The sequence below is a fragment of the Osmia lignaria genome, chromosome 6 (assembly GCF_051020975.1).
Source record: "Osmia lignaria lignaria isolate PbOS001 chromosome 6, iyOsmLign1, whole genome shotgun sequence".
Taxonomy (NCBI): domain Eukaryota; kingdom Metazoa; phylum Arthropoda; class Insecta; order Hymenoptera; family Megachilidae; genus Osmia; species Osmia lignaria.
In genome coordinates, this window is record NC_135037.1 from 1,659,773 (window position 1) to 1,669,782 (window position 10,010).

Sequence of the window (10,010 nt, forward strand, 5' to 3'; positions counted from 1 at the left end):
TAAAATTTTTAAAAAACATTCTGGGTATAAAGAAAGCAGTGATGTAAGGGATGCAGGGATATAAGAGAGCAGGAGTATAAGGGATTGAATAACTAAAATGATAGTAAAATTTAAATCAATTAAATAAATAACTGAGAAAAGAAATTACCGATTGTGCTCTCTGCATGCAGACTTATTTCCGTCTGGGGGTGGCTGAGATCCCACAAATCATGAATCCTCGAAAACAATAGCATGTCTAATCTTTTATATCTATAGTCACTAGTGCTGAAAACGAGCTTTTTGAATTTGCCGGTAGAGAGCGCAAAAGATATATCGATTTATAGTTCTTCCGTTTAACGCCAGGTGACGTAAGTGTAAAATCCCGTGTGGCGGCCGTTGTTGATAAGGAAGATTGCAGCTGATGTCGAATTTTCACCGCCACCTTTTCATGACTATGTTTATTGTTAATTTATTATTTGAAAAACAAATTGGAATAACTTTTGTAACTATTCATTCCTCAAAGATCAATTCAAGCAAAAAGACGTATCCTCCTTTATATCAATATTTCCAAATATATATTTTCACAATTTAAGCATTAACCATTCATTTTAAATATGTAATAAGTTCTTCCACACCCGCCAAATTATTTGAAATTTCATATATGTACAGTACTGAGCATATAGTAAATATATAGATTTTCTCAAGGAAAATGGTGATCTCCTTTCCCCTCAGACTTCTGCAATAATGAAACCAACCGTGCTCGATACTTAATGAGAAGAAGGTTACGCATACAATTAACTCTGACATTGACTATACCTTGCGACTATTGCAGTATAAATTGATCCTACCAGTTGCCTTTGCACACGCAACAGTGTCATATTACAATTATTATATATTTACTATATTATTTACACAAAGATAACATAAATACTCGAGTAAGTGCAATAATAGTTTGTAAATATGAATGGTAGAACGCGGAACGTTCGACTTTCGAGTGGCTATGTTATGCCTCTTATTGGATGTAAGATTATTAAAAAAAATAAGATACAATATTTATTTCTTACTTTTAAAGATTTGTTTAATTTATCTTCATTATTATGTAACATTTACCATAAATTATAAAGTATTAAATAATTTTTCTTTCAGTTGGAACATATAAGATTCAAGGGAGAGAGACAATATGTGATGTTGTTGATGAAAGTTTGAAAGTAGGTTTTCGTTCTATTGGTACGTATACAAGTATAGAATATTTACTGATATTTGCAAATACAGTTTTAAATATATTTTTCATAATTCTGTTTATTATACACAGATACAGCTGTAGTTTATCATAATGAAGAGGATATTGGTTATGCTTTAACACTGCTATTACCAAAATACAATCTTGAAAGAAGTGATATTTTTATAACAACTAAACTCTCGCCAAGAGATCATGGAAATCCAGAAAGAATAGAAGAATCTGTACAGAGGTCTCTTAAAGCGCTTAATACCACATACATTGATCTGTATTTGATTCATTGGCCAGCTGCTTCCCGTATACCAGAGACTTCCACAGATAACTCCAGCTTAAGAGCAAAAACTTGGAGAACATTAGTAGATTTGAAAAAGCAAGGATTCATAAGATCTGTAGGTGTATCTAACTATACTGTAAGGCACTTGGAAGAGTTGTTACATGACCGTAAGGGTATAGCACCAGCTGTTAATCAAGTAAGATTAACCCTGTGCTAATTAAATATCTTCATTTACATTGGTTATAAAGTTAAGTATGTTTGTTTTTATAGGTTGAATGCCATCCTCATTTTCGCCAAGAAGAACTAATCGCATATTGCAATGAAAAGGGCGTTCATGTGCAAGCTTATTCTTCTTTAGGAACTAGTAGCAATACTAGTCTTTTAACAGATCCAACTGTTACGAAAATAGCTTCTCAGCTTGATGTAACTCCGGCGCAGTTGTTGTTAAAATGGGCCTTGGAACAGGGGATTGGTAAAAAATTTATTCTTTTAATGTACCTATATTGTAATTGTGTACTATTTATGAATATTCTTTTAGGAGTTATTCCCAAGGCAGTACAAAAAGAGCACATAAGAAACAATATGCAGTTGGATTTTATGATTGATGAAGAAAATATGAATGCTTTATCTTCTCTGCCTCAGTGTAAATATACTTGGGATCCTTCTAATGTTTATTAAATAAACAAAGCAATAAATAATTTAAACTAATTTAAAGACATTAGTGATTTAATGATATGTATTTTATATTATATCATAATAGCATGGAAGATTTTGCAGATCAAGTTGCACAACTTTGTATAGAAAAATATGCAAAGCTTAGTAAAACTGGTAAACCAACGGAAAAAGAATGGACTGTATTGTCGGGTATCGTATTAAAGAAACACGATGATTCGTTGTCTTTAGTAGCTCTTGCTACGGGAACAAAATGTTTAGGGAAAATAGATTTAATAAATACAGAAATATACAAAGAAGGTTGTAGATTACACGATTCTCACGCTGAAGTTCTTTCTAGACGTGCCTTTTTAAGATACTTGTATAACCAGATCGATTTGTTAGTTGATGGTATTGAAAGTGATGTTTTCGAAATGGATGATGAAAACAAAATTAAATTACAAAGTGGAATATCATTCCATTTCTTCACAAGTCAAACACCTTGTGGAGATTGTTCCATATTTTTGAAAGAGTCCTGTGACAATAACCCACCTCCAACAAAAATTAGAAAAGAGGAGCACATAATCAAAGATGTATATAGAACTGGTGCAAAATGTGTTAAATCTGAAAAATACCACGATCCTTACCTACCAGGAGTGAACTATCATGTAGTTGGACCATTACGCACTAAACCCGGAAGGGGAAATCCTACTCTCAGCTTGTCTTGTTCAGATAAAATAGCAAAGTAAATACAAATGCTACAATCCGTTTCTGATACGTACGATACTTCAACCGATCATTATAATTATATTTTGTGTATGGATTACAGATGGAATATTGTGGGATTACAGGGCTCACTTTTATCAATATTAATACCTACAATAAAAATAGATACCGTTGTAGTTGGAGGTAGCTGTCCTTTCTCTTTAGAGGCAATGGAACGTGGATTGTATAAACGGTTCAATAAAGAATTATATGAATTAAAAATTGTGCAAAGCAATATCTCTTTTAAAGAGCAGAAAAATTATGAAAGAACACATCCGTGCCCATCAAGTATAATATGGTGTGCTGTCAAAAATCGGTAAATTTTTTACTTTATACGTATAATTATATTTTTTCAAATCATATTTACATAATTAAATTTACAGTGATACGGAAATAGCAATTGAAGGCAGAAAACAAGGTGCCACTAAAAAGAAGAAAGGTAACTATTTACTTGTAACAAAACGAGCATTGTTTGAAACGTTCTTACGAGTTTATGATAAGTATCATAACTTTGAGTGCAATATAAAACATCCTAAAAAAATCACCTATTTAGATTGTAAAAAGTGGTCCAAAAATTATCACAATTTATGGACCACTTTAAAGTCAAATATTTTCCACGCATGGCCTTCTAAACCAATTCACTTACAAACATTTGTATTATAAAATTTACGGTCTTACGGGGGTTGATTTAATTACGATTTAAATCGTAGTTAGAAATTTTATCATTTATTCGTTGGAATTACAAAACTATTATATATAATAAAAATATAAATACTTTGATTTTATAATATCCGCCTGCTTATGTTTGTATAGCCCACGCCTACACAAGTTAAAACAACTTGATCTAATACTTCATCTTCTTCTTTAAGCGGCTCAATTTTAAAGACGATTCCAAAGAAATCCCGTAAATCGCGTAAAAACTGTATCCTATAGAAACAATGTTTTTTTTAGATTTAACATTTGGGCTAATCTTTTTTTCGATACTTACATTGATGGTGTTAAAGGTCCTGTTACAACTTTAGACACATCCTTTTTACCTAATGCCATAAACATAGCAGTCATGGGTTGGAAAGGTGAATCCACGCATCCATTTCTGAAATTATATAAGTTTATGTTACACTTCAATTGCATTATGCATGTCTTTCATTTATTTTATATACCTATAAATTTCGTCAATCAGCTTCATAGCTGCTTCTTTACCAAGATCTTCTGGTACACAAGGTAAAGAACCTGTGGTCATGTGAGGTGAACATGCTTCTCCACCAAAAAAGACTTCATTTGTTGTTTCAGCTGATAAACTTATTCCAAAACCTGGTATATTTGTAATTATTTTAAATATTTAATTCATACAATAAGTTAAGTATAATGATATTAAATGTATACCTGGAGATTTGCCACTAGCTGCACCTCTACAATGATCTGCATAGATATAGACATCTGGCAGGAACTTTAATAATACACCTTTGGCAGATTCTATAATTCTGTTAGCAATAGCAGGAGAAACACGTATACTACATGCAGTACCTCTTATTCTTTTGACCATTCCACTATCATGAAGCTATAAACAAATTTTTCTATGTAAAGCTATAACTATTATTAGTAAAAATTTATACAAACTGATTAAAACTAACTTGAATAGTCCTAAGATTACGGCTAGCAGGGCATTTGAAATGAATTTCTCCACCTCCCAGTGGTGCTGCTCCTCTTTTTTTAATAGTAAGGACAACTTCATTGTCTCCCAATAAAAATCTTTTTAATATAGGTACACCAATTGCTTTAATTCGATCAACAGAGGGATCTGAAAAATTTCAAATGAGGTTTAACAATATTCAAACTTGACTTCCTGTTGTATCATTGTTTTTACATACCTATTGTGTTATTAGTGATTCCTCTAAGTTTTACTTCAACTGCTTTTTTACAAAATGGAGCTAATATCATGATCCCTTCTAAATAATATCCAATACCTCTTTGTAAGCTACAATCATGTTCCAAATCTCCTCCATTTAATAAACCAGGACTATAATATAAATTAGTTCCTGTTTCATTTAGCTCTATCCTTGATCCATTTGTAATTTTATCCAATAAGCGTATAAAGCTGACTTCATATTCTTATATATAAACATATACAAAGAATAAATTACATTTTATTTATTGTTACATCTGAAATACTTAAGTACTCTTTAAGAAATGTGCATTTGAACTAACCTCGAAGTCCGGGATTATCATCTTTGATTCTAATATCTGTTATTTGCACCGGTCTACCTGACAATGTAGACAATAGCAAGCGATATCGCAAATAATTGCAACCTTCATACGTAAGAACCTTATTTCTTATTTTAGCTGGCATACTGTATTAAAATTTGCGGGGCATAACACAATGTGACGGAAGGATAAATTTCGTAGTGTATAGTATTGCCTTGTACCAGGCAGTGATTATATTCAATAAGACTGAATATGCCTTTAAAAAGAAACAATTTTTACTCCCTTTGATTCTATTTTTTAGAAATTAGTCAAAATCAACAAAAGACCTGAAAATAATTATTAAACTAGTTATTCGAGAAACCTGTATTTTAAAAATACCGCCATAAATTTAGAATTTTTAAAATTCGATCCCGGCGCCATCTATACACAAATGGCCGAACCTACTCAACAACTTCGGGGTCCCTGAAACCCCGAATGCCATAAGGTCGGTATACAGAGAGAGCCACCGGTGCTTCGGGGTCCCTGAAACCCCGAATGCCATAATGTCGGTATGCAGAGAGAGTCAATGGTGCTTCGGGGTCCCTGAGACCCCGAATGCCAGATTGTCGGTATGCAGAGAGAGTCACCGGTGCTTCGGGGTCCCTGACACCCCGAATGCCATAAGGTCGGTATATAGAGAGAGCCACCGGAGCTTCGGGGTCCCTAACACCCCACGATGTATCAGGTTGGTATCCAAAGGGCGTTATTGGCGTAGCGGGGTCCCTGAAACTCCTGAATGAAATCAGGTCCGTGTGAAGAGGGCATAACCAGTATAATAGTCGTCCTCTAATTTCTTCCGGAGTTTATTTAATTTACTTTATTTATTTTTTCCGCCTATTAACAAACCCATCACAGAGGAATCTAAACCTCTTCTAAGGCTCGGCGGACCTTTTGTTTATTATTTTATCCTTCCTTATGACAGTGACTTTGTAGTCAATGCTTCTACTATCTGTAATCACTGAGCAAAGGTTGTCACTGCGCTATTTATTGCATGAAAATTATTAATTTCTATTATAATTAATCATATTTACCATGTCAGTAACAAAGAAAAAAGTGTTTGTTACTGTAGGTACTACAAAATTTGATGAATTAATCAGAACAGCACTCAGTTCAGAAGTCTTAGAAGTAAACATATGAAATCATAAGACTTGTTTATTTTTAATTTCACTGTAATGTATATTGTTATTGTATAATTGTTTCAGGCATTGTCATCAAGAGGATATAATGAAATGATTTTACAAATTGGCAAAACTTTATTTGTGCCTGATCGTACACCATGTTGTGGTTTTTTAAACATAGAATACTTCAACTTAAGTGTAAACATTAATGATTATGTAGAAAATGCAGATCTTATTATAAGTCATGCAGGGGCTGGAAGCATACTTGATGCATTAGAAAATAGAAAGAATTTAATTGTTGTTGCAAATGAAAATTTGATGGGCAACCATCAATTGGAATTAGCTGAGCAACTGTATCAAGACAAACATTTATATTATTGTACCTGTGAAACGTTATTGAATACTATACAAATAATGGATTTTACAAAATTAAGACCATTTGTTAATGATAAAAGTAAACGTATCGCCGAATTCATAGATAAAATAATGGGATTTTCAGTGTAAGGACATTGAAAATTATTTGTGTATCTATTAAAGTAATGTTAAAACAATTTCAAAATAAATATAAATTTTATTTCTACAGAACGAAAAACTTTTGAAGGGTTAATTGATGTCATTTGATATATTTTAGTTTTTACAAGTTACAATATAAGTATATAACAGTTTGAGTTGTTTGTTATAACAGATATAGCTTTGATATAATTTACAACAATAGTAAGAATTACTTAAATATCTGTTTCTTAAAATTATGGTGTAATAGCATAGAAAAATTTATAATTTGCAATTTAAAAAAAAAATGACAAATAACAACGGCAGTTATTGTTAAATATTTTTTTACATATTATCTTTGGACGTTTGCTGTCGTTAAAATAAAAGCTATATCGGTAAAAGTATTTTTTGAACACTGTACAGTGTTAAAATAAATTCAGTCCTTCAAAAAATCTTCTTGTTACTTTATAAGTTTAATATCTTTAGGAATGAAGTAGACAGGCAACTTCGTACGACGATGAACATAGGTATTGCATCAGCAATTTAAAGAATTCACACATTTTAATGTGTCACATTGTATCGCTTTTTAGATGATGTCATTATTTATACTTTAAATTTATTGTACGAAGATACATCCACATGAGGCAAACTACATATATATATAGCGACATGTGTTTTTTAATTACACACCAAGCCAAGACGTGTCATTTCTTTCAAGAGTTCATTTCCCATTTGCGCAGGACTCCTTGTAACTATTACACCGGCCTGTAAAAAAAACATTTTTATATACGATAACAGGAATAAATTAAATCAATAATACACGGAATTTAATTGTACCTTTTCTAGTGCGTTAATTTTATCCTGCGCGCCTCCTTTTCCTCCTGAAATAATTGCACCAGCGTGTCCCATTCGTCGTCCAGGAGGAGCAGTGATACCAGCAATGAATGACACTACTGGCTTAGCTTTACCACCCTGAAATATATTAAATAAGTATAACATCCATACGTGTTATTACAGAAAATTAAATTTATAAGGATTTACAACATGCTTTGAAGAATGTAGGACATCAGAATTACTGAAAAGTAATCATCAGTTATTAGGATAGGATGGGATGAGGTTTAGGTACCAATAAATTAGAACAGCAACCAACAGTGTTATTTTCAATGAGGTATTCTGCTGCTGATTCTTCTGCACTACCACCAATTTCACCAATCATTATAATACCATCACACTGTGGATCTTTAAGAAATACTTCCAAACAATCAATAAAGTCAGTTCCATTGAAGGGATCGCCACCAATCCCAACACAAAGAGTTTGCCCAAGACCAGCCTTTAAAATAAAATTTTCATTATTAACTCTTATTAACTCTCCAAGAAAAACTGTAAAATTAGAAAGAAGCATCAACTTACAAGGGTGGTTTGATTCACAGCCTCGTATGTTAAAGTACCAGATCTTGATACAATACCAACTTTTCCTTTTTGATGTATATGGCCTGGCATAATGCCTATTTTACACTGAGATAATCGTATGTTGTAAAATGAATATAAGATAAATTAGTACACAAATATTAAGAGATTTCAAATAAAATATCCATACCTGTTCTGGAGCTATTATTCCAGGACAATTTGGTCCAATTAAACGCGATTTGGTTTGCTCTAACAGTCGTCTTTTAACTTTCACCATGTCGTGTTGTGGAATACCTTCAGTAATACATACAATTAATGGCATTTCAGCCTCTATAGCTTCCATGATAGCCGATGCTGCTGCTGGTGGAGGAACATAGATAACAGTAGCTGTGGCACCTGTGGCTTCCTTAGCCTATAATGAAAATCATGTAATCTATAAATTTAATGTCATTTTATATGTGACCTTTAAATAGAAATTATGTAATTTAAATATTATTATGAAAAATTTTATCAACCTCTTTCACAGTTTTATAAACTGGTTTTCCAAGATGTTCTGTGCCAGCCTTCTTGGGACTAACACCGCCTACTATTTTAGTACCATACTCAATGGCCTGTTTGCAATGAAACGTTCCTTGTTTACCAGTAAAACCTTGACATATTACTTTGGTACTGGAATCAATTTTTAAATTTTTTCTAGTAGCTGTATAATTAAATCTTATTTGAGAACCTAAAAGACTTCCACAATTTCTGACTGAAACATAAAAGAAACAATATATTGAAAGAAAATATACTACCAAGAGAACTTGTTGAAAGAAAATTTTAAACAAGGGAACATTGTTATCTTTAATTATTACTTTAATATTAGTTTATTCTATTAAATTTAGGAATAATTAATTGCTGTAAACAGAAATTTTAAGTCCCTATTGTCTCAACACAAGCTTATTTATAGGAACAATATCAAATTTCTTAATTTTTAGGTCAAGGTTCATTGAATGAACATCATCCAATGAGTTCATGTGATTGAACTCATGCATGACACTTATTATGACAGAATGATAAATTATAATATAGATACATTAAAACAATGATTCAACATTGTTTCTAACAGCTATAAAAAATAATGTTAACAAGTTAAATGTAACATCACTGGTACAAGGTACATACTAAGATAAAAAAAGACTTAAAAAATGTATATTATGACATGTATATAAAAGAGAAGTGAAATTTTAATACAGAATTACATAATGATTCATTAATAGTTAAAGGATATTGTACAGCAAATCTGATTAATTATAAGTAAATCCCCCCATAAGAAATGAGTTATGAATAATTATATATATCCTTATATAATGGGAACATTAATATGAACTGCAGGATGTCAGAAGTATTTTTAGTTTTTGAAATTTATAACATATTCGATACGAGACACGAGAATAGGACGTGAAATCTTGCAATATCATACAAATATGTTTCAAGTATTTCGAAATATACAAAGGTCCTCTTTTTTAACAATGAAAAAAACCCATTCAATAAGTATACGTATTTTACCTGTGAATTTTGAAAATGTCCTGACAGCCACAGCCATTTTTAACTAATGTTTCTTTTAAAAAAGTTCGGTTAATAAAATTGAATTATTAGAGAACAACCATTAAGAAGACTAACTTCGATCAACTAGCGAGGTCAAGTTCGAAAGAAAATATACGGACAAAGTGCTCTTATCGTATGTATGTATACTCAACTCCACCAGATTCGTTCTGAACTTGTTAGATGACAGGAACATTGAACATCGAAATGATTGGTCAAGTACTTTTCGCAGTCTTACTTTCAACCTGATTTTCAATCTAAAAGT

General features: G+C 31.8%; 5 protein-coding genes across 5 annotated transcripts; 3 read left to right on the forward strand and 2 right to left on the reverse strand.

Annotated features, from left to right (window-relative positions):
* The first annotated feature begins 618 nt into the window (after positions 1 to 618).
* Positions 619 to 2,390, forward strand: LOC117601411 (glyoxal reductase-like). Its single transcript, XM_034318114.2, has 6 exons — positions 619 to 1,000; positions 1,126 to 1,206; positions 1,292 to 1,686; positions 1,761 to 1,962; positions 2,029 to 2,133; positions 2,251 to 2,390. Exons 1-6 carry the CDS (start codon positions 940 to 942, stop codon positions 2,289 to 2,291), a joined length of 885 nt encoding a protein of 294 aa, XP_034174005.1. The 5' UTR covers positions 619 to 939; the 3' UTR covers positions 2,292 to 2,390.
* Positions 2,166 to 3,569, forward strand: LOC117601408 (Adenosine deaminase, tRNA-specific 1). The gene is made up of 3 exons (XM_034318110.2): positions 2,166 to 2,886; positions 2,971 to 3,222; positions 3,290 to 3,569. The coding sequence occupies exons 1-3, from the start codon at positions 2,225 to 2,227 to the stop codon at positions 3,567 to 3,569; spliced, it is 1,194 nt and encodes a 397-aa protein (XP_034174001.1). The 5' UTR covers positions 2,166 to 2,224.
* Positions 3,570 to 3,688: 119 nt separating this feature from the next.
* On the reverse strand, positions 3,689 to 5,416 carry Rtc1 (RNA terminal phosphate cyclase 1). The gene is made up of 7 exons (XM_034318111.2): positions 5,112 to 5,416; positions 4,775 to 5,014; positions 4,538 to 4,704; positions 4,290 to 4,464; positions 4,067 to 4,217; positions 3,895 to 3,999; positions 3,689 to 3,833 (listed from the first exon to the last, which is right to left on the reverse strand). The coding sequence occupies exons 1-7, from the start codon at positions 5,251 to 5,253 to the stop codon at positions 3,689 to 3,691; spliced, it is 1,125 nt and encodes a 374-aa protein (XP_034174002.1). The 5' UTR covers positions 5,254 to 5,416.
* Positions 5,417 to 6,168: 752 nt separating this feature from the next.
* Alg13 (Alg13 UDP-N-acetylglucosaminyltransferase subunit) lies at positions 6,169 to 7,208 on the forward strand. Its single transcript, XM_034318120.2, has 2 exons — positions 6,169 to 6,272; positions 6,350 to 7,208. The coding sequence occupies exons 1-2, from the start codon at positions 6,180 to 6,182 to the stop codon at positions 6,767 to 6,769; spliced, it is 513 nt and encodes a 170-aa protein (XP_034174011.2). The 5' UTR covers positions 6,169 to 6,179; the 3' UTR covers positions 6,770 to 7,208.
* Positions 7,209 to 7,353: 145 nt separating this feature from the next.
* Scsalpha1 (Succinyl-coenzyme A synthetase alpha subunit 1) lies at positions 7,354 to 9,929 on the reverse strand. The gene is made up of 7 exons (XM_034318112.2): positions 9,710 to 9,929; positions 8,677 to 8,912; positions 8,352 to 8,573; positions 8,165 to 8,269; positions 7,905 to 8,084; positions 7,592 to 7,726; positions 7,354 to 7,519 (listed from the first exon to the last, which is right to left on the reverse strand). Exons 1-7 carry the CDS (start codon positions 9,744 to 9,746, stop codon positions 7,433 to 7,435), a joined length of 1,002 nt encoding a protein of 333 aa, XP_034174003.1. The 5' UTR covers positions 9,747 to 9,929; the 3' UTR covers positions 7,354 to 7,432.
* Between the last annotated feature and the right edge of the window lie 81 nt (positions 9,930 to 10,010).

What these genes read in the sequence shown, in the direction of transcription:
- LOC117601411 (XM_034318114.2), top strand. Translation starts at nt 940, where the DNA reads ATGAATGGTAGAACGCGGAACGTTCGACTTTCGAGTGGCTATGTTATG. An exon ending in TGTTATGCCTCTTATTGGAT is followed by an intron (nt 1,001 to 1,125) that starts GTAAGATTATTA and finishes TTTTTCTTTCAG; the next exon opens with TTGGAACATATAAGATTCAA. An exon ending in TAGCACCAGCTGTTAATCAA is followed by an intron (nt 1,687 to 1,760) that starts GTAAGATTAACC and finishes TTGTTTTTATAG; the next exon opens with GTTGAATGCCATCCTCATTT.
- LOC117601408 (XM_034318110.2), top strand. Translation starts at nt 2,225, where the DNA reads ATGTATTTTATATTATATCATAATAGCATGGAAGATTTTGCAGATCAA. An exon ending in TGTTCAGATAAAATAGCAAA is followed by an intron (nt 2,887 to 2,970) that starts GTAAATACAAAT and finishes TATGGATTACAG; the next exon opens with ATGGAATATTGTGGGATTAC. An exon ending in TGGTGTGCTGTCAAAAATCG is followed by an intron (nt 3,223 to 3,289) that starts GTAAATTTTTTA and finishes TTAAATTTACAG; the next exon opens with TGATACGGAAATAGCAATTG.
- Rtc1 (XM_034318111.2), bottom strand. Translation starts at nt 5,253, where the DNA reads ATGCCAGCTAAAATAAGAAATAAGGTTCTTACGTATGAAGGTTGCAAT. An exon ending in AATCACTAATAACACAATAG is followed by an intron (nt 4,705 to 4,774) that starts GTATGTAAAAAC and finishes GAAATTTTTCAG; the next exon opens with ATCCCTCTGTTGATCGAATT. An exon ending in CTGATTGACGAAATTTATAG is followed by an intron (nt 4,000 to 4,066) that starts GTATATAAAATA and finishes ATATAATTTCAG; the next exon opens with AAATGGATGCGTGGATTCAC.
- Alg13 (XM_034318120.2), top strand. Translation starts at nt 6,180, where the DNA reads ATGTCAGTAACAAAGAAAAAAGTGTTTGTTACTGTAGGTACTACAAAA. An exon ending in TCAGTTCAGAAGTCTTAGAA is followed by an intron (nt 6,273 to 6,349) that starts GTAAACATATGA and finishes TAATTGTTTCAG; the next exon opens with GCATTGTCATCAAGAGGATA.
- Scsalpha1 (XM_034318112.2), bottom strand. Translation starts at nt 9,746, where the DNA reads ATGGCTGTGGCTGTCAGGACATTTTCAAAATTCACAG. An exon ending in GACATTTTCAAAATTCACAG is followed by an intron (nt 8,913 to 9,709) that starts GTAAAATACGTA and finishes TTTATGTTTCAG; the next exon opens with TCAGAAATTGTGGAAGTCTT. An exon ending in ACCTCATTGAAAATAACACT is followed by an intron (nt 7,727 to 7,904) that starts GTTGGTTGCTGT and finishes AATATATTTCAG; the next exon opens with GGTGGTAAAGCTAAGCCAGT.